The sequence below is a fragment of the Phalacrocorax aristotelis genome, chromosome 1 (assembly GCF_949628215.1).
Source record: "Phalacrocorax aristotelis chromosome 1, bGulAri2.1, whole genome shotgun sequence".
In the NCBI taxonomy this organism is placed as follows: domain Eukaryota; kingdom Metazoa; phylum Chordata; class Aves; order Suliformes; family Phalacrocoracidae; genus Phalacrocorax; species Phalacrocorax aristotelis.
The window spans coordinates 156,345,968-156,366,672 of record NC_134276.1 but is presented as its reverse complement, the minus strand read 5'-3'; the positions used below and the strand labels follow the sequence as shown (position 1 = coordinate 156,366,672).

The 20,705-nt window shown below is 43.0% G+C and overlaps 1 protein-coding gene across 8 annotated transcripts in view; it reads right to left on the bottom strand.

Annotated features, from left to right (window-relative positions):
• Positions 1–1,458: 1,458 nt before the first annotated feature.
• TBXAS1 (thromboxane A synthase 1) overlaps positions 1,459–20,705 on the bottom strand; it is a 246,768-nt gene continuing 227,521 nt past the window's right edge. For all 8 annotated transcript variants that reach the window (XM_075074660.1, XM_075074670.1, XM_075074718.1 and 5 more), the window contains 4 exons: positions 11,337–11,425; positions 8,771–8,908; positions 5,686–5,848; positions 1,459–5,055 (listed from right to left, as the gene is read on the bottom strand). In XM_075074660.1, the coding sequence (XP_074930761.1) occupies positions 4,981–5,055; positions 5,686–5,848; positions 8,771–8,908; positions 11,337–11,425 (465 nt within the window). In that variant the 3' untranslated portion in view covers positions 1,459–4,980. The remainder of the gene's footprint in view (positions 5,056–5,685; positions 5,849–8,770; positions 8,909–11,336; positions 11,426–20,705) is intronic.

Below are 20,705 nucleotides of genomic sequence, written 5' to 3'. Positions count from 1 at the left end.
AGAAAGCTATCTCTTGGCTATAGGAACAGCGTAATAATCTCTCACTCACTCCTACACCATGTGAGGAGAAAGATAAGCTGTGAAGGCTGTTTCCTTTCTTGATAACAGGTCCATCCTGGCAAGACAGATGGCAAGCCAGCAGAAGCCAAACAACATTGTTATGCTAGTAGTGCAGTATGGAGCACAGTTGTTTATGAACCCCTGATCCCCCCACCCGCCGGTCCATTTAATGAGTTTTACCTGTAATCCGGGTTGTCATGATAGTCTGCCTAGATTTTGTAAGATGTGGGTGTCTATAAGTGGTGGCAGCAAAGGAGCAGCAGTACACTACCCAGTTTGGATACCTGCAGCCTGGCGAATGAGGGGTGGTGGGTAAGAAGAACCTAGGTAGATGGTATGTACCAGCTATGGTAGTGCACTTAGTGCTGCTTGACTTGGAGAAGACTTGCACTTTGCTTCTTAGAAACCATTGCTCAGCGCTGCCTTTGGCTCAAAGGGCAAGAGAAAGTTGTAGAAATGCTGCTTTACTTGGAATACCTCTTCCAGCACAAAATGCAGGAGGATTGCTGTTTTATATGGTCAGGGTTACTGGTGCTTACCTGTTTTACCAGGGCCCAAATAGCTCCCTTGCACTTCTTATTTCAGGTCCGGTCACAGCTTCATCTCTACTTGCAAAAATCCTAGCAACTGAGGGGATTCTGCTCCCTTCTTCACTACTTCCCACTCTACTCAGCGCTTGTCAGGCCACACCTGGAGTACTGTGTATAGTTCTGGTCCCCGCTATAAAAAAAAAATGTGGACAGGCTGGAGAGCATCCAGAGAAGGGCTACCAAGATGATCAAAGGACTGGGAAGCCTGTCATATGAGGATAGGCTGGGAGAAAAGGAGGCTTAGAGGGGATCTCATCACCATGTACCAGCACTTAAGGGGCAGCTACAAAGAAGATGGAGACTCCCTTTTTACAAGGAGTTGCATGGAGAGGACAAGGGGGAATGGACACAAGTTGCTCTGGGGGAGATTCCAACTGGACATGAGAGGGAGATTTTGCACAGTGAGAACTGTCAACCATTGGTATAATCTCCCCAGGGAGGTGGTTGATTCCACCACATTGGACACTCAGCTGGACAGGGTGCTGGGCCAACTTGTCTAGACTGTGCTCTTACCTAGAAAGGTCGGCCTAGATGATCCCTGAGGTTCCTTCCAACCTGGGATTCTGTGATTCTTGAAAGTAGCCATAGCACCCAGATGCAGGGAGCAAACATCTTAAGAGGCTCATCAGACTTTTCACAGAACAAAGAGTGGGCATGTGCGAACCAAGCAATGAAATAAAGTTTGTAAATCAACTTTAAGCTCTTTTAGCATATCCACTACTGTAAATGCACAGAAGAGTCTGGTATTAGGTGAAGCTGTGTCCAAGATAGAAACATCGTTTAACAAAGGGAAATGAGAAGATGGTAATTTCAGGAAGCATGAAATTCTGCAGTTTAATGCCAGGTAAGAATAGATAGTTCAAATTTACAATCAATCAAGCATAACAATTTTTAACACCCAGTTCCATTATTCCGGGAATACTATTTATAAACTACAGAACTGTAAATGCTTTCTAACTCAGCACTGTCATTAAAAATACTACTTTATACTGACAGCTTTCCATAATCATTGCAAAGTCCCAGAAGATGTTTTTAATAGAAGCTTTCCTTTACCAAACAGCGTTTGCTTCATATTGGCTGTCAGAGAATGACTAAAACCCTTTTGTAAAACAGACATGCCCGATTTTAAACAAACCCACAGCTCAGCAATGCAAGACAACACATTTACTGTTTCTGAGGAGAGAAATATTCTAAATCAGCTTCCTTCTTCCTCTCATCTGCTCAGAAACAACTGCTGTTGATTGAAACATGCTGTACCACAAATGCTAACAGTCACCATAACTTAAGGATATAGTTTATTTTGATGGTGCAACTATAAACATAATTACAAAAAAAAAGTTGTATTTTTTAATGAATACTAAAGCCAGATCTGCTCAGGATCAGTTTGGGACTGTGTTATATGGGTGCACAAACACGTGGTGATAAACAGGATATTACCAGTTTCTGGTTTGCAGAGCTGTTGTCAGTCTTCTGTCTTGTTTTCTGCAAATCTGTGCTTCCAGGGGGCTAGAGCGGCGCCAGTCCCTCAGCATGGCTCTTTCTATAGGTATGCTGCTAAGCCCACACCGCCAGGGAGAGTGCCAGCATCATTAAGTATCCTGGTAAAATAGAAGACTGCAGTGTCTGGTGACTCTATCAGCTGCTGTTTAAACAGACTGTTGTTTAGAAGGAAGAAATGGCTTGGGGTTCTTCCTATAGTAATGAAAAGTTGGCAGTTTTTTCTTTGTCTTATATCTCAAGCTGACTCGCTAGGCCTGCATGCAGAATAAGGGATGATGCACTTCTAAAAATGTGGCTTGGCTCACAGCTGCAAAAATAATTCCTCTATTCCATACCGCTACAAACTGACAAGTGAAAATAGGTAATACTTCCTAACCAGAAAACTTTTCGGGACAGTTGAAAAAAACATTAGCTCAGACTCAAACGAGTTTACTCGCACACATACTGTCTGTGTCCAACTTAGAAGCGGCTGGGAAACACTCTTGGTGTAGTGTAGTTTCTAAGTCTGTAAAATGTGATGCACAGCTGCAGCCACCATTTTCTTCCAGTGGAGTCAACATGGTATTCAGGATAATAGTGCTCATTTCAGGCACTGAAATATGCGTTGTTCAACACTCCACACGTTAGTGGCACTCTCTCAGACAAATACTGAGGACACAAACAGCATTCAGACAAGCTGTAGAACAGTTGATACAAAAGCGTATTGAGGAAAGACATAAGCTTGATTTAGTCTTGGAGCATTTGTTCAAAAATGAAGCACATAATGACCTGTTAAGTCATATAAGGAAGAAAAACAGTAAAAAAAAAAATTTGAAGGGACAAACAACCCTGTCACAGCTAACTTCAGACTGGAGTAACCTTCCTGCTCATTCAGGTAGGTGGGATGTTTTTAGGCAAGGCCCATCCAACTTTTTGCCAGTTGTATGGATAAGCTGTACAGTAAATCAGCTGCCAGCACACTACTTTTATGAGGCAAAAATGACGGATAATGTGTAGAGATGAGGGTATATGCACTATATTGCTTTTAAAATAAATAAGAATCATTCCATCAGTAATTCATATAATCGGTGTCTGTAACAGGCCACCTCATTAGCATGCCAGAGATGCTCCATCGAAATAGGAACAATTCCACGACTTCGAGGTCAGTACTTCACCTCTACTCCCTGTACAGTTCTGGTTTAAAAAAAAAAATCCCATGAAAGAGAAAGACAAAATCTTCCAGGAGCAAGAAACAGTAATTTGATCAGTGTTAAGGCAGCATGTGAGAAGAAGGCAGCAAAAGGTGCTTGCTGGAGAGAAACTACAGCTAGGGATCAGTGAGCAGATGGCTCCTTCCAGCAATCCTTGCAGTGAAGCTGAGCAGTCAGTCTCTTCCTACTGCTGCCATGACACTTCCCTGTGCATATCACCAAGAGCGGTGCTAAGGAAACCTCAACCAGAGTATGTCAGGAAGAAGAAAGTCAACGCTTGCAAAGAACTGAAAGGTGCTTCCTTATTCTTATGGTGTGGTAAGAATTTTTGCTATTTATAAAAATTAAAAAAAAAAAAAAAAGAGAAAAAAGAAAAACAAAGGACCCTGAGACTGAGACCATCTTCTCTCATGGTTTTGTTTTACAGCCAACCAGTTTGCAGTGCCCACTGAAGGAAATGCGGTTTTTTTTCAGGTTGAGGAGTAGGAAAGAACATGGAGGGAACAGGAAGTGTGACAGCGCACTGCTGCTTTGGCTGTGAAAAAGCGCATGCACAGCCACACGGCTTGAATGGATCCGTGGTGTTGCTGCAGCTGGCAATCAGACAAGTTCCTTCCGGAGTGGAGTGAGGCACTTGGGACATGATCTGCTCTGAGGTCACATAGGGAATCATCAGAGCCGCTGGGACTGATGATCCTGGATCCCACTCCCTTGCCACTGGCTTTAGTGCATGTAGCACTCGATTTCCTTGAGTCAATGAGCCAGACCAGGATGGTGCCAAGTGCAATGCTTGGAAAGGGAAGGCCTCAAAGCCGTGAAGCAGAGGTTGTACCAACACCTTCTGAATATCCTTAAATTTCCTCTGATTTCCCTGCTTTCATTAAATTTGTATCTTCTTTTCTCCACCTGGCCAACAGCAGTTCAGTAACCAGCAAAACAGCTGCCACTTCATTTCTTTGGTCTTAGCTAATGGAACTTAACTGGTAAATGGGGGAACTCTTAACTCCTTTTCAATCATGTCAATGCAATGTGCCAAGTGCACATTGTTAATCTAAGCGTATTTCAAATCACTTCAAAAGCATGAAGAAGGTGCAACTCCTTCCACTTTACAGACACAGGGATAGGTTAAGCATTGTGCAGGAGATTCCACCTTGATTTTTAGCAGAGTTCAGGATAAAATCCAATGTACTGGATCCCAGGTTGTCTTCTATAACTGTGGTGCCTCTTGGGCTTTTTCTAGAGTAGGGACTTAGAAGTGCATGAGAAGGATGTGTAAGATAATGAATTGAAATTAAAATCTATGCTTAACACCTGTTCCATTCATTGAACTTGAGCATGAAAAAAGCATGCTCAAAGATGAGTGAAAGGAAATGTAATGTAGAAAAGCAAGTGAAAGTGGGATGCTTCTTTACAGATACTATCCACAGCAATTTGAAAACCACCAAAAGACTGTGGAGCCCACATCAAATTTTAAGAAGTGACTGGAGGACCTCCCACAGGAGGGCACTGAGGCAGCACCTACTGACCATCAGTGGGACTTAGTCTTCTACCTGTCTCTGAGGTTTTGAAAAATCATTATACCCAGTGAGTCACTGAAGAAGTGCTCCCATCCCAGAAGTTTTCAGGATGTACATTTTCTTTTAGCGAGATTCTAGTATAATGTAGACTCCATTTTTTGGTCCAAGTGTGGCTGTTGATTTCAGCTGCAAAGGAATCTGAAAAAAAAAAAGAGCATCTTATGTACAGTTGTATGTATTTGTTTATGTGTGTATAACATCCCCACATACAGACAGACCTTTTTTGCTGGGGGGCCAATTCATACCAGGATTACTGTGGAAGCTGTAAAGTACTTGTTTTACAGTCAGCTGTGGTAGTATACTATTAAATAGAATTTACAGCCAGAGGCTGAGGCAGTGGTTGCCCAGGTATATTGTAGATCTGAACAGAAAGAAATTAACTCTGTAAACTCTAGAGCTGCTGAGTAAGTGCCAGGTGCAATATATATAACAGTAGGCATATACTAAAATGCTGAGATCCCATGAAAGATTTATACCCATTCTCACCCCATATAAATCAAGATATTTTGACAGCGGTGTTGCTACACTGCTCTCCACTAAGGCAGGGGTGTGTGACTGTTTGTTTTGCTGGAAGGATCATAAAGGTTAAATCACATTTTGATTAAAACATGCAGTCCAGGCCTCTTATTGCTCTTTATTATGGAAGTGGCTCTAGCAATTTTCTCCAATGAAGAGAAAGTCACAAAGGCAAATAAACTGCCCTGTCTGAGACACACTGCCAACTCACTGAAGTTGACAAGTGTGGCCTTCAAGTCTGCATGTACAAACCTCAGTCTCTGGGCAGGTCTTAAATCGAAACTTCTGCAAAATCCTCAGCAGAGTCATTTTTGTCTCCAGCAAACCCATCTTCATGCCAATGCAGCCACGGGGTCCTGCTCCAAAGGGCAGGTATGCAAAGGGGTGTCGTTCCCTTTTGGCCTCCTCTGTAAACCTAGAAGATGCAGAGATGGAAACTGGTTCAAGAAATGCTTTTTTGCTCCTGATCCCATGTTTTCCATTTACATCTCAAAAGGTGGTTATTTTAATTGGTCTTAATAAACAGGTCAAGGGGACTGTTGAAAGATTATGTCCTGATGGGGCTGACACCCCTAAGCAAACAGATAATCGACTGATGGTCATCAGCCTTTGTCAGCTGGTGATTCCAGGAGAGGACAGACAGACTTTAGTATACTTCCAATCTATCTTCAATGAATTGCCTTCATTCAATGACCATGCTCAGAAGTATGATAACTTCAGGTGCAGACAAGCTAGCTGTGTAGACCTTTGCATGTGTGAGGGAGTGATTACAGCTAAGAGGAACAAATGGGCTGCAATGTGAACTAACTAGAATTAGCAACAGCACTTCCCTGCCGTGCACCACAGAAGCAGATCAATGGGAAGTTCTCTTTGAAGCTTGCAAGGGGAGATGAAATCTGATGGGATTGGACAGGCCATGGAAGACAGCTATTACAATTCAGTACAGCCTTTCTTTCTGCTCTTGGCCCAAAGACACTAGGTTCTCCGTTGGGAAACATTGGAATTGCAGACATTTCTGTTCTTAGAGCTGAGGAACCTCAGTCCAGTTGGAAAGACTGATTAATGTGGTAGTCTGTATGCAGATCTGCATCAACTAGCTAGCTTTAAAATGCTTGATCAACCATTAGAAATTAAGCGCTTTTTTTTCTCATAAGGAAGGAAACAAAATTCCTATTTGAACAGCAGTCCAAAGAAAAAAAAGTAAAATCTCTTTGCCAACATCTGCAAAGATGGATGTATACTGGACAGAGTATGTACAGACAAGAGTACAGAGTATGTACACACAAGAGTACAGAGTATGAGTCAGTACAAGTTATTTGGGCCAATGCATAATCAAGAAGGTGAAGCACACCCTGGCCTGTGCTGAGTCACTGATCAGAGTGGTTCCTTAAAATAAGCAAACCTTTACAGCAGTGGCATTACCCTTGAAATCTACAGAGTCCTCCCATGTAATAAGGTGTTTGGAGCTGTTGTGGTAGTACAGAACTACTTTTCCAGTTCTGTATGTGGATAAAGATTCTGTCCTTCATGTATAGGGTCATCCCTGAAAACCTCTCATCTGTTTGGATACAGGAGTCACCATCCCTGGAGGTATTTAAAAGACATGAAGACGTGGCACTTCAGGGCATGGTATAAGAGATATGGTAGCATTGGGTTGACTGTTGGACTTGATGATGCTAGAGGTCTTTTCCAACCTTAATGATTCTGTGGTTCTATCAACTTTAGACTGCTAAGGCCCAGTGAACTCATGCAGGGTAGAAAGTGATGAGAGGTAATACAGGCTATTTTGAGGTCTGGAAAAAACTAATATTGTGTACTTCTGTTAACACCATCCCCCTGCTTAGATATCCTAAATAAAATTTGAATACTACTGCAGAAAGTACTATAGAAGATTGAAGGACCATTAATTCATGTACTGAGCACTGTTGCATATCCCATGCAAACAGGTTAATGCAATTCTTGTCTTGCTTACCCCCATATATCATTCTGGCAAATTTAAAGACTCCCTCATTATTCCTGAGGCAGATTTCAAAACAAAATATTAGGGGAAAAAAGGCTGTAGCTGACTTAATTTGTTTTTTGTTAAGCTCTTGTTTTATAATTCTTACTAACATTACCAACTGATACAAGCTGGGGAGAGTGTTAGTAATTATGCTTCATTCCTCAGGGAAATTTCAAAAGAGAATTAATCTCAGATACATTACAAACAGCACCATATGAGTCAAGGGGACTTCAGCCCCCACTATCCATTTTACGCTGTAACGTGCTTTCATACTATTGTTAAGTAGTGAATAAACAATTAAGACAGCATTTCTAGATAAGCATTGCTAAAAAAAAAACCCAGACTTCCAGCTCTGGGCCTCTTTAACCCTGGCATTGCTCTTCTTCATGGCCTAAGGTACCTGATAGAGCATATGCCAAGATTTGCTCCAGGAGCATTGGGCAAACCCACCTACACCATACACGTGTTGTCCTGCTGGCAAAGGTGTTTCTGGGCTGCCTGCATCACACCCGGTTTTTTATGGAGGATGCACTTCTTAGTAGGCTTTTTGAATAGTAGTAGCTTAAAATGCAGCCGCCCACAGAACACCTTAAAATGCAGCTGCCCACAAAACAAAATTGTTCTTTCACACAGCACCACATCAGCTGAAACTCTCCCTGCAAGCTCAGCTCAGCACCTGTAAGGTAGGGCAGGGTACATCAACACAACCTGAGAGTGACCCCCTCGGTTGAAGAGAATAAATGCTCCAAGTGAAACTACATCTTGCCAAGCAGAGCCAAGAACCCAGGACCCTAATTTATGGACAGAGAGCAAATTCCCAGTGGGAGATGGGACAGGTTCCCCACTCACAGTGTACCCACACTGTTACAACATCCCAGGTGAAACGGCTGCTCTAAACCAGCCAGGAGCTGGACGAGCCTGTGTAGCTCCATGTCAGTGAATATGCTATCTCACTTCAGAATTTCTGCATCCAGAGGTGACAGTATTTGCAGCATCTGATTCAGAAATGGGTCTGAAAACCTGCACCACATTTCAACCTTGATCAGACCTTATACCTTCTGTGGGATGCGCCACTATCACCACTTGTCTAATTGGGTAGAAATAACATATTTTATGATCTAAATTAAACTGTTTGCCTCTTGGTGGAATATCTGCTTCGGGTGAATAGCAGGTGACTGTGGCTGTGAAGGAGCAGCAGGATCAGGTGTCTCCACTGGACAGGCTGGAGTCTTGTGCCCACCCTAACACAGGAAACAGCATTTAAGGTGGGCCTTTCATCTAAACAGGCCCAAATAAGGACTTCAACCTAAGAATGGAAAGCACTACTCCACATACCTCTCAGGAATGAACTTCTCAGGCTCTGGCCAGAACTCAGGGTTGTGGTGGAGATGTCCAACTGCAGTTTCAATGACAGCCCCAGCTGGAATACGCTGCCCCAGCACTACACAGTCTTTAGCTGCTTCCCGAGTGAACCTGCAACAGTAAGTGTCATGTATCCCAGATGATTAATAAAGGTAAAATCACAGCATGAGGGAACCATAAAAGTAAATCTCTTCAACTGGACCGACCCTGCAATTTCGCGAGTAACACTTTCCCAGAAGATAAATACAGCAACTGTTGCTGATGCTGGTGTCTTCTCAGGTTACAATCATCTCCGCTTAGAAGCACACAGCTCCAACCCAGCCAGCTAACTTTTGCCCTTTTCACAGTAAAGCATTTCTGATTGCTTCAGGTTTTCCAGATTGTTAACTGTTAAACTGCAATTTTGTTGCTAATGTTGGTTTTAGACTCATCTTTTATGAAAACTGCAGATTAGATGTGTCAGTCATCTCTAACAGCAGGCAGAAAGAGTGTTCTAGTTTGCCTTCAGAAAAAAATAAATATAGGTTTTGAGTTTATTTATTTGAGAAGCTCCCCCACGCTGGGACAGCACCTGAAACTTAGCAAAGGACGGTTTTAATGTTAGGGCTAGGTGTTCTGTTGCTGCTACAAAAATACAACCAATTCACAAGCCTTGGAAGACCGCAGCTCGCATATACTCATCTAAGACAGGCATGACGTTAGCAACAAAACTGCAGTTTCCTCCCACCCTGTGGTGACAGGTGGCAGAGTAGGACTGTCCTTAGGAACCTCATTGTGACAAGACGACTGAGAAAAGCCACCTGCCAAAGCTAAGCTTGGGTCTGTAAACTTTGCGGAAAAAAATGGTTTGTGGGTGTGCATGTGTGGTGGCAGATCCTGATTTAGATCTTTTGGTGCTTGGGTGGTTGCTACAGACCCCAAACCAGCCCAGACCCAGGCAAATGCCCTGCTTTCTCAGCCTAGCAGCTATTCCCCAGTACCAGCTGGGAGCACAGGGGTGAGACAATGTGCAGGAGCTCCCTTTGTGGCTCCCCGCGCTGTGCCTAAAAAGTTGAACAAAGATTTCAGTTTCAGGGCTGTCAGTCTGGTATCATTACAGGAACACATTCTTTCCTTGCTGTCACCCATCTCTCTCTTTATCATAGACAAATAAATAACAGAGGCTCCAAACCTGGAACAAAACACTGGCATGCTAAAAAACACATTGACAAGCCATCCTTCTCATCCTTACATGAATTTGGTGATAGTGAAAACATGAGTTCTGGGGAAGAAAGTTCTCTGGGTAGTAAGTTCATTTTTTACAAAAAACAACTCATTTTATAACAGGCTTGGCTGCTACTGAATTTTTCCCTAACTCAGCATTATCCTTGTCATAGGCAATTAGCACCTTTCCGAGGCACTGGGCTCTCCTGTCCATCCCACATCCATCAGAGTGAAAGCCAGATCAATAAACACCACTGACAACGCCAACTGAAACTTCGGAACAACTTTGCTCCATTCTCATTCTGTTTCATATCTGACAAACATTGATTGTTTCCCAGCGTTTCAGCTGAAACTGAAAGATCCCTGACACTTTAACTGGCAAAACAATTTTCATTTGTATACCACGTATAACATAGTAAAGCCCAGTAATCTCATCCGAGAGCAAGTATCTTTGACATTTACTCTCTGAACAATCCTGCAGATGCCCATGGAAAAATCCTGACTTCCAATCTTTGTGAACATACAAAAGATAATATGATTTTAAGCTTTTTTATTTTAAGGTGTTTGCAATTGTGGGGTAAATTTTTCAAAGGCTCTCACAGCAAGCTCAACTTTGGATCCTTTCCAGTCATCTGAATTCTTCCCCTGGCTTCATAAGAAGAAGTGCAACTGGCTGATGGCTTTGAAAAGTTCCACTCTTAACATTTGCCTTTATGCTTGTGATAACTTGGAAATTTGTCAGTCAAACAGTTTTCTAATTTCCTTTCCTCTTGTTTTCAGTTCATCAATAAAACTTAGTAAAATTAGTCTTTTGTGAATTGGGGCAAAACTCCCAAAATTTAATGGATGTAGCCATTAGCTTAGCTATATTAGTGTAACACAGTACTCAGTGCAAAGTGGTAGGGATCCAAGTTAAACACACATGTAAAATACAGCTTTCTGAATGTGCAGCCCTTCCACAGATCAGGGCTGTAATGCCCAACAGGCTATGGTAGGTCTTTGCTCCATATCCCCAAAGCCCAAGGCATTTGGAAGCAGCAGCATCTGGCTCTGTAAGGCCAGTCCTGCTGCAGAATGGCTCCATCCTCTAACCTTGAGGGATGTGAAGAACAGAGAGGAAGCAATCTTGGCCAATCCACTGTAAAAAACTGCTTTAGAAAAACCAGTATTAGCCAGTTTTCTTTCAATAGGCCACGTTATATCTTTCAAATGCACAAGCAGTATTGATGTTGGCACAAAGACCAAGGGCACATTGGTCTTTCAGCAGCAGATTTCCATTTTATAGAGCTAGGGATCTACTCTGTGGAATCAGAAGGGGAGAAAAAAAAACAGATACCTGAAGGCGGGTGGGTACATGCGCAATGTCTCTGCAATCACCATGTCCAGATAAGTGAGCTCTTGTATATTTTGGTAATCAGGGACCATCTGAAAAAGCAGGAAGAGAGGAACAATTACATTTTCTCACATTTAAGTGCCAAACTCATCTCAGATTAGCTTTTAAATCATCTATTTTTTACTGGGCATTTTTCCTGTAGAAGAACTCGATGTCTCATCTAAAACAGTAAATGATAAAATTATACAAAAATGTGGGCAGTAATTAAATGTGTGTATAACATTCCTTTCATCATCAAAATGCTTTGGTGCGCAGCCCAGCTGAAGATATAATAATAAATCAACTTGCTAGGAAGTATTAAAAACAGGGCATTACAGAGAGCATTAATAGCTACAACAGAGCTATTGTTTTATACATCCACCAAAATCTGCACAGGACCCTTGTTTCTTCCCAAAGACAAGAGCGTGGCAGACCACGAGCACTTTGTTCTCAAGAAACAGCAAGTCCTTCAGTCATTCTTGCTGATGTTGGAGCAAACCCTTCACCTTTTCCCAGTTACAGAAATAAAGCAAACTGCTAGTTCTGTAATGCCTGCAGAGGGGTGGGAGACGGCACTGGAAGAAACCAGCACCCTGATGAGGTACGGCACACAGCGGCAAATTGCTCAGCTGAGTAGAGAGGGCTGAAGTATAGCTCAAATCTCACCAGCAGGATTGCAACAGTGCCTGGGGAGAGAAGCCCGTTTCCTCCCGTGCCCACCCCTTGTGTAATGCTGCTTAATTCTGCACGGTGGGAAATGCATGAGTCCACACTTTCATAAGTCTACAAAACCACCCGGCCCTTGACAAGGAGTAGTCGGCACTAAAATCCAAACAGGGCTGTAGCGCAGAAGACTTTGCCCTCTGACAGGCAGCAAACAGACAGCGAGAGACACCAAACCACAGACGACCACCAGCAGCAGTAACATGGCTCACGGTATGGGCAAACGGAGAATTCCTCCCACTGTTAACTTCTTCGGAAAAGGGACATTTTCTCTGTCTTATTCAGTGCTCTCAGCAGAGGGCAGCCAAAGTACATCTAATAACCTCATCAGGAAAGCAGAGTTTTGTTTTAAATTAGAGCATCTCCTAAAAACTGATACAGAGTAAATTGGAGAAAAGCACAGACGTCAGACTAGACTAAACCTTTTATGAAGATTTGGGGCCCCTGCCGTTCACAAAGGGGACTGGATTCTATCCTTCCTTTATTTACTACAGCACTTTTCATGTATAATGCATATTTTATTGAATTTTCATGCAAAAACATATGGTACATACTGAAAATACTAAGCAGAGAACAACTCCAGATGGTATGCAGAAAAGGCGTACAATAGAACGAGGATACCTTGCTGGATTAGGGTATCCCACTTATTCAGCACTAAGCCACCATGCACCATTTCACATTAACTGATCTTTTCTAGGAAGGAAATAGATACATTCTATTATTCCCATTTTTTTGGCTCAGGAAAGAAAAGCAAAACCAGAGAAAGTAATTTGCACAGGCTGAGCAGAACCAGTGTGTCTGCTCCTCTCTTAGGGAAAAAGATGCAACTCAGCTTGTCAACAGATGAAGTATTTTGTCAGTATATGTCAAATATTATCAATACAGGAAGTATAGATTGCAATGACAGCCTTTCAATGCTGCTTTTATATTGCAGTGGTGCCTACTAACTTAAACCTTTGGCTTTGGTCGATGGTTATCAGACAAAGGACGAGGAGACTAAAAGCCACAGACAGCAGCAATGTCACGAGAACCACGGCTGGGCGAGGATCTGTGCTCCAATAATTTGAATAGCTAAAACCAAAGACAGGAGGATGATTCTTATCATCCTCGCTTTGCAGAAAGGGATCCAAAGGCTACCTGATTTTGCACAGGACATCAGTAGCAGAGGCTGGTAAATGAACTGTGATCAGACTCAAATTTCAGGCCTTTGTGGCAAAACTACCCTTCTCCGTGACCACACAGGTGCTCCATGCTTTGATGTAAATACATGCTGTGATCTGTATTAATTTTTTTTTTTAACTAATTTTACATCTTTCTTTCAGAACTTTCCTCTGTCCTTTTTATACTGCTCTCCTGAATCTCTTTGAATCCTTGGTCAGCATCTGAGTCCTGTCCTTGCAATCCCTCCTGATTTCATGGCCAGGCTGGCTGAGGGAAGAGTTCAGGCTCAGAAAAATTGAGTGGTGGAGCCACGAGCACACCATATTTGATTCTCTGAGCCATGCTCTTTCCACTGGGCCTTCCTGTCTCTCTCATAATCCCTCTACTTACTTTTGGAGTCAATAATTAAGATAATTATATGGTAACCTGATATAATAAGTAGCCACTAAATCAAACCATACATCAACAAATAATAAAACACTAAATTATGGGAGCTTTGATTTGCTCTTTCAAATACCTTCTATACCTTCAGGGATTAGCAGTTCAGAAAACAAAACAAAGGTGCAAAAGTAGCTGATTTTCCTTAGAAGAAAATTCCTTTGCTTACATAAAGAAAAAGGGGTTGGTCAAATGGCAGCACAGTGAATTCTGCTATCATCAGCATGGCAGACACATCAGTCATTTCCTACATCTGATGCAACTTAATTATTGGCACTTCCATGCTTTTAACATCAAAGTAGCTGGACCTAATTTAGTAGTTGTTTGCAAGGTCTGACCCAGGGCTGCGTAAAGTAAACACCAGCCAAGTATCTCTATTTAGGAAGGACAGTTCGCTGCTTTTTTTCCCTTTCAAAGAAAATGTTTTCCATTTATTTTTCCACTCCCTCTCTTCAAATTATTCCTTTAGCCAAGCACATTTCAAAGTAACTTAAATATGCTTTTCTCCGTACATGTCCCTAATTATATCTTTCAACTGTTGGCAGGTTTGTGGGGGTGAGGGGTGGTGTTGTGCAAAGATGCCTCTTTAACCCCCTGCCAAAAAAAAAAAAAAGTCTACATCGCCTCTTACTCAGGATTGGGTGTTTTTTTCATTAAGAAAGAGATTCTTTTCTGTAACAAGTACAGATGTAGGGGGAGAAAGGAGGCACCACATTGCATTAATAAAACTTCTTATATTTTAATTTTGCAGCCACTGCTTTGCACAGCGCAAAAAGTGTGCACCTTTGCATGGCAAAAGCAGTTTGTCTTATGCTTTGCATAGCCTTGTAGTATCTTTTCCTGTTGACCTGAAACTGAAATGGCCATGTAACTTCTTGTGGCATTTCTCTGTGTGCATATTTCCCCATTTTGATTTCCAAAGGTGTGGCAGTACGCCCTGACCCATCCCACACTGTTCAATCACTTCTGAGGTCCAGAAATCACCTGGTTTGGCACAAATTCTCCTTTATGACTAACAGCAAATCCCAGGCCTCTATTCCTTAGAAAAAGGTGGGAAATTAATTCTTCACCCCACAGAGTACCCTCAGGTAAAACACCAGCAGTGATTATAAAATTGCCTGTGTGCTACAATGATATGTGTTTTAATCCCCATATAAATTCCAAGAGAGATAACTGCCTTCAGATCCACCTCTGCTTTTCAGTATTGGCTTTAGCATTTTCTAGGCAGGCAAACCTATTTTTTGCCACCACCCTCAGTTAACTTTTAATTCCTCAATGAACACCAAGGGAATCCAAGTGCTGACAGGAGAGGTCTCGCCAATTTTTCTGCTGCAGTTTGAGATGTTACTGTTCCCAGTTGCTCGCTCCTCTTTGCTGGCTGTGGTTAGCACCACCACAGCCAAGTCAGCAGAAGGGAACATATGCCTGCACCTCAGTTGCTTCCATACAACGTCCACTATGAACCCATCTTCAGTGACAGCTTAAGATAAGATACTAACTTTTCCCCAAAGTAGCTGCTGAGTGAGGCACAGATCCCCCTTTACCACCTCTGTTTTGGGAATGGTAATCCAAGTACACATCAGTGAAAAAAAGATTTCCACTTATCCTATTGGTCATGGTCTGGTGGTGCTCAGCAGCCAGAAATGAAAAAAATCAAAGAAAATTTTGTGTAGCTGACAGAGTGTGACGTGCACCTGAAATTGATTTGGAAGCAGCGAAGGCTGCAGAGACCACATTCCTCCATTCCTCATAACTAGCGCTGCTGAGTCATGGGCTGAGACTAAACCGCTGTGGTTTCAGAGAAATTGCAATCCAAATCAAATGCCTCATGGGCAGGTGTGACTGTGACAAAGTCCATGTCAGAGAGATGACGTGCAGATCTGCTAAAGTGCAGATGCAGATCCATGAGTTATCTGTGTGTACGTAACTACACAGCCCACATCAGCTCTCCCCCAAAATGTAGACTTTGGATAGCAATAGGATAGGAGGTGGTGAGTCGAAAGCAAGCCAACATCATCCCCAGTGACTCTTACCCATCCCCCTTTCAATTTGCCAAAAGATCTATTCAGACCACTGCTATAGCTCGGATTCACAAATATGTCAATCACGTTTCTTGATCAAATGGATCAAAAGCTGCTGGTAGATCAAAGAATCTGCTTGGGGTTTTGACCTCTCTTTGGTCACCTCTAGGAGCTGCTCATCCCCTAACAGAACTAGGACCTGTGTGCCATGCTTAGCCTAGGAGAAAGGGAATAAATGCAAGAATCTTGTGTCAAGTTAGGGTTGCCCCACGACAACCTTTCTAACAACCATATCAAGAAAGGAAAGGTTAGAGACAGGACAGCACTCAAGGTGCAGATCAATGAAAAAAAACCAGGTGCGGGGGGGCAGGGGGGATGTGTGGTTCAACAGGCACCTATATTTAACTTGCCTAAAAAAACCTTGCCTCATGTTCGACCACTTCCACAGCAACATGCTGGAATACCTGTAAAGCACCAAAATAAAACCTCCCTACAGTGTCAGGCAGCGAAACAGGGACAAAGTTGATGAAATAAAATTTCTTGGCTTTATCCTCAGAACTTGGACTAAATACTAAAAAAAGGCTTAAGGCAATCCTCAGGCAATAGTTACTGCAAAATATCTCTCTGCTGTCTGTGGTGCAACCTGCGCCTGCCAGTGAGATGTCTCCCTGAGGCTTGGCACCAGGCAGAACCAGCCACTGGAGAAACAGGACCCTGGAGCTCCTGAATCCCACTCATCCCAGGAGGCAGGTCATGGCAAAAGGTCTTGCTTTAAGATACACTGCTTTAGGATAGAGAAGAGCCTATCTAAAATCACCAAGTGTCTGTTGGCCATTTCCAGTGACAGAGGCCTACAGAAGGGTATCTTCTAGCAAAACATTCAGTTCTTGACTATAGAATTGAGAACAAAGTTCAGGAATGAAAAATAGGACAACAAGCCTGATTTCCAGATTAAGATGCAGCAGCCAGAGGCTTCCTGAGCTGCATAGCACCCCTCCTCTTGAATCCTTACAGCACAGCTTGGTAGCACTAAAGCCTCACCATCAGCATTGTGCCTTCTCACATGATCTCAGAAATGAACATTAAAGCAAGTCATCAGCTCCATCCCCTCGTGCTGCTTTCCTCACAAGCAAGCAAAGGCCATCCAAAACATGTACTCCCAAGCTTTCCCTTTACTTCTTTATTCCATGTGGGTTACCGGCCACCTCTCTCATCTGCTTGGGTTATCATTCAAATGGAAATGCAGCACACAGGCTCTCACCCCCACCCTTGGCGGACGCTTGCTGGGTTTGGGAGCATTACTTTGCTCACTGAGGTACTTCCCAAGCTGCAGCAGCACTCAGTGCTTCAGACATCTCAAACAAACACCTCCCAGCTCCTCCTAAAGACCATGTGTGCCAAATAAATTTAGTATTACCGCTTTTTGTTCAAATCACCTGCCATTCACCCTCACACCTCCTCTATACTCCACCCTTCACATTCCCCTCTCACCAGGTCCATCGCCACACAAGTCATGTGAGCCCAGGCAGAGGCAGGTGCTGATTCGCAGACCAAGTTCAGAGGTGGTGGGAAAGGCCAGTGCACCAGTTGCGCGCTGATAACCACATTACACACAGACCTTGCAGCCAAATTCCCTCTGTTACTTTAGTACATATCCATGCAGCTCCCTGGGGTTGTATCAGTGTAAGGGAAAGGAAAATGTGGTTCTAAGTATGTACCCAATAGTGCTGGGGAAAGAGCCAGAAAATATAAGGTTACTCCAATGTCGACTCTCTTTAATGTTACTTTGCTTTTCGAATGAAAGACTTCAGCTCCTGACAGAAGACAGACCTGCAATACCTCCAGTAGCTTTTGTGGTGCTAAAACAAGGTCTTCGTAGCATCGCTGTTCACAAGGAAATTTCTGTGAGATAAAAATACTTCCTGAAACTGAACAGTGCCCCAAATCCAAACAGATAAACACAAAAGCTGCAACCAAAACAGTCAGAAATTCTCTTCCACCTACATTACTACTGACACATGGTGATCAGGAGGAACAGAACGAGTGCCATCAGGTAGAAGATCTGGGAAAAAAAAGGCAGGAAGAGAGAAGAAAATCACTAAAGAAATCCTTTATGAGGCAAGCTACAAATGAAAAGAAAGAAGAAAAAAAAAAAATCTTTCAATCTCGGTTTTGTAAATTTGTCAACTCCACATAGTCCAAGATTCCTGTGCCAAGAGAAGTGGGTGCCCTTAAAAGAAAATTGAATAAAAAACTGGGAGTGAGACAGGGCGTCTGGGGCACTCTGCTGTCCCAAAGAAAGGGGCAGGTCCCCAGTGTGCTGATAGTGCCCAGCCAGGCAGCTTTTAATACACAAGTACCCTCACTATACTGGGCTTTTTTTTCCACTTATATTTGTTGGGGAAGAGTAGCTCCTCTCCAGAAGTGGCTCCCTACCTGTATGCAATGCAGGCCTCGCTGCAGCTATATGTGGATATGATATAATCCCTGGCCATGCATTGTAGCAGGCTAAGCCCATCAGAGGCACGCAGACTGCCCATTTCTCGCCTCCTTAAAATACACTCGGCCCCCAGGAAATCATACCCCGGTTCTCTCCTCTGCCCACTGACGCTCGAAAGTCTCTCTTTCTACACTTGTCTGACACAATCAAAATTTCTACTTGGGTGGCAGAAATGCTGAATGGAGAAGGATCCCGGTGGGAGGGATGCAAGGAGGAAATTAAACAGGAGAAAGGACTGCCAGAGGCCCAAAAGGCTGAAAAAGAGAATTATAAAACTGGGGTAGGTCTGTCCGAAGGGCATGTCACCAGTCCAAAGCACATTAAGCACTGAATTTCGTGCAAGACTTAATCCTTCCTGCTATAGAAGTGTCCCTTGGTGGTTGCTGCAGATCTACAGGAATAAAGAGGAGGGATTTTTTTCCCCTCTCAGCAGACATTCATGGTATCACATAAGAGCCAGATGATTTAATTTAATCATTCCTGCTCCAGCTGGTATTTTCTGTATGGAGGTGACAGTGCTTTAAATTAGGTCCTTGCATATAAAAGGCCCGTGTGTTTAGTTTAATCAAATGTTCATTTCCTCACGTTATGTTTATATTAAAAGGCATCAGCATGAATTTTCATGCTGCAAATAGAGACTATCATATGTGCTACGCAGCGAGGTCCTCTTCGGTCGTTCTTCATCTCTAAGGCCTCATACGCTTGGCAGCCTTACGGACTGAGAAGTGACTCAGACCCAGGCATGCAGTTTGGGGAAATATGCCCTAGAGAGCACGGTTCAATCTATGAGAAGAGCAGAACTTTACACAAAATGAATTACTTCTGTAATTCGCCCTTCTGCAGATACTTAAATATGGGCTTGAGCCAGTGGCTGCTGAAGTCATTGGCTTCAGCAGTTGCTGGATGAGACCTTTTCTGAATTAGTAAACAGGCAAACATTCACAGCAAAGAAATTGCAAGATCCTCCCATCACAAAGAGTAATTATTATTTGCCCTGACAAGGGCAGGCCAGTTTTAATACCATACAACATTTATGTAGTGCCCAATGCCTTGAAAACATTTTATGTACATTAGGTGCAGTACAACAATAATAAAACTTTGCCTTTCCATAGTTGCTTTTCCCCTGAGGCTTACAAAGTGTTTAGCAAACATTAATTAGTTGATCATCTTCCAAATGCATGTGTGAGGTGTTCCTGGTAAATACTCCCTCCCTGTACACAAGGGGCCAGCAGAGGTGCTGAACACTGAGACCAACAATTTACAGCCTTAAGGGTCGAGCACCCACCAACTTGAGCCTTCATAAGTAGCCTGATATTTTTTTTTTAGCCTCAGTGTGACTCCTGTGAGTAAACAGGCAAATGCTGCTCCAAATGCATAGTCTTAAAATGACCAAAAAAGAAAGAAATCCACTGTAAGGCATTTAAATATGTCTCAAACAAAAAGTAGCTTTGTTTGGTTTTAGTTGCCAAGATCATAGCTCAGGGTTCAGCCTGTCCTTGAGAAACTGATGGTACTAAAAGTACAGAAAGTAAAGAAGCTCTTCTAGTGTCAAAGCTCCAATTCTTTGCTGTATACTCCTGCACCTCCTGCCTGATACAGGTAAAATCTTAACCCTTCTCCCCTTACTTTCCCCATAGTGGAGGATCAGAGCCAATGGGAGAAATAATTTTCTAATATATGCTTTAAAACTGATGAGCCACGTGAAGCCTTGGAGCAGAGGACTGCTGGTATGTCCCATCTGCGTGGCAGCTCTTGACCTCCACCTTCCTTTTCTCCCTAATCAGACAGTGCTGGCAAACTTTCCTAAGTGGGACCTGTTATGTGTCCCTCCTGCTTGCTGCCTCATTTCTTGACTGGCAGTGTGGCCTATGCCATGTCCAGTCCTAGCTCTAAATTTTAGCATATGTCCTTTCTACAAGACATGAGGGGAAAGTCTGTTCCTGTTGAAACTTCTTACATTTTAGCTGAAAATATGAAAAATGGAGAAAGGAAGGGGAAAAACTTCTTTTCTGACCAAAGCTATTTAACGACTTTTCTACTCCCTTTAGAAAGTGCTGACTGCCTTGGGTGCAACAAAGCAATTTACAATTGGTATGTGAAAAAACTTGATAGCACTTAAAACAGCTCTTGTGCTTTCTCCCTCCAATGCATGAAGAAGATCTTTCAAAAAAACCTAGTTGCCCGTCCAAAACGCACCACCCCAAGCTCAGCGGGGAGCTGGCTGTGAGCAGGGGTGTCTGCTACCATGACGCTATCCTAAGACAAACCTCTCTAGATATTCAGATAAAGCTGTCTGCGACGAATCCTGGCAGATGCCTATTCAAGTATTTCTTTCCCTTTCTTCCCTTACTCTATCTCTTCTCCATCTGGGAGCACAGAAATTTCCCTAAGCCTGTTCACGCTTAGATTTAGTGAAGCCATCATGGTGTCATGTTCTGGCGCTGTGTCTTTGCTTTCCTCTACCCTTTGTAGAGCAGCATGGCACGGCTG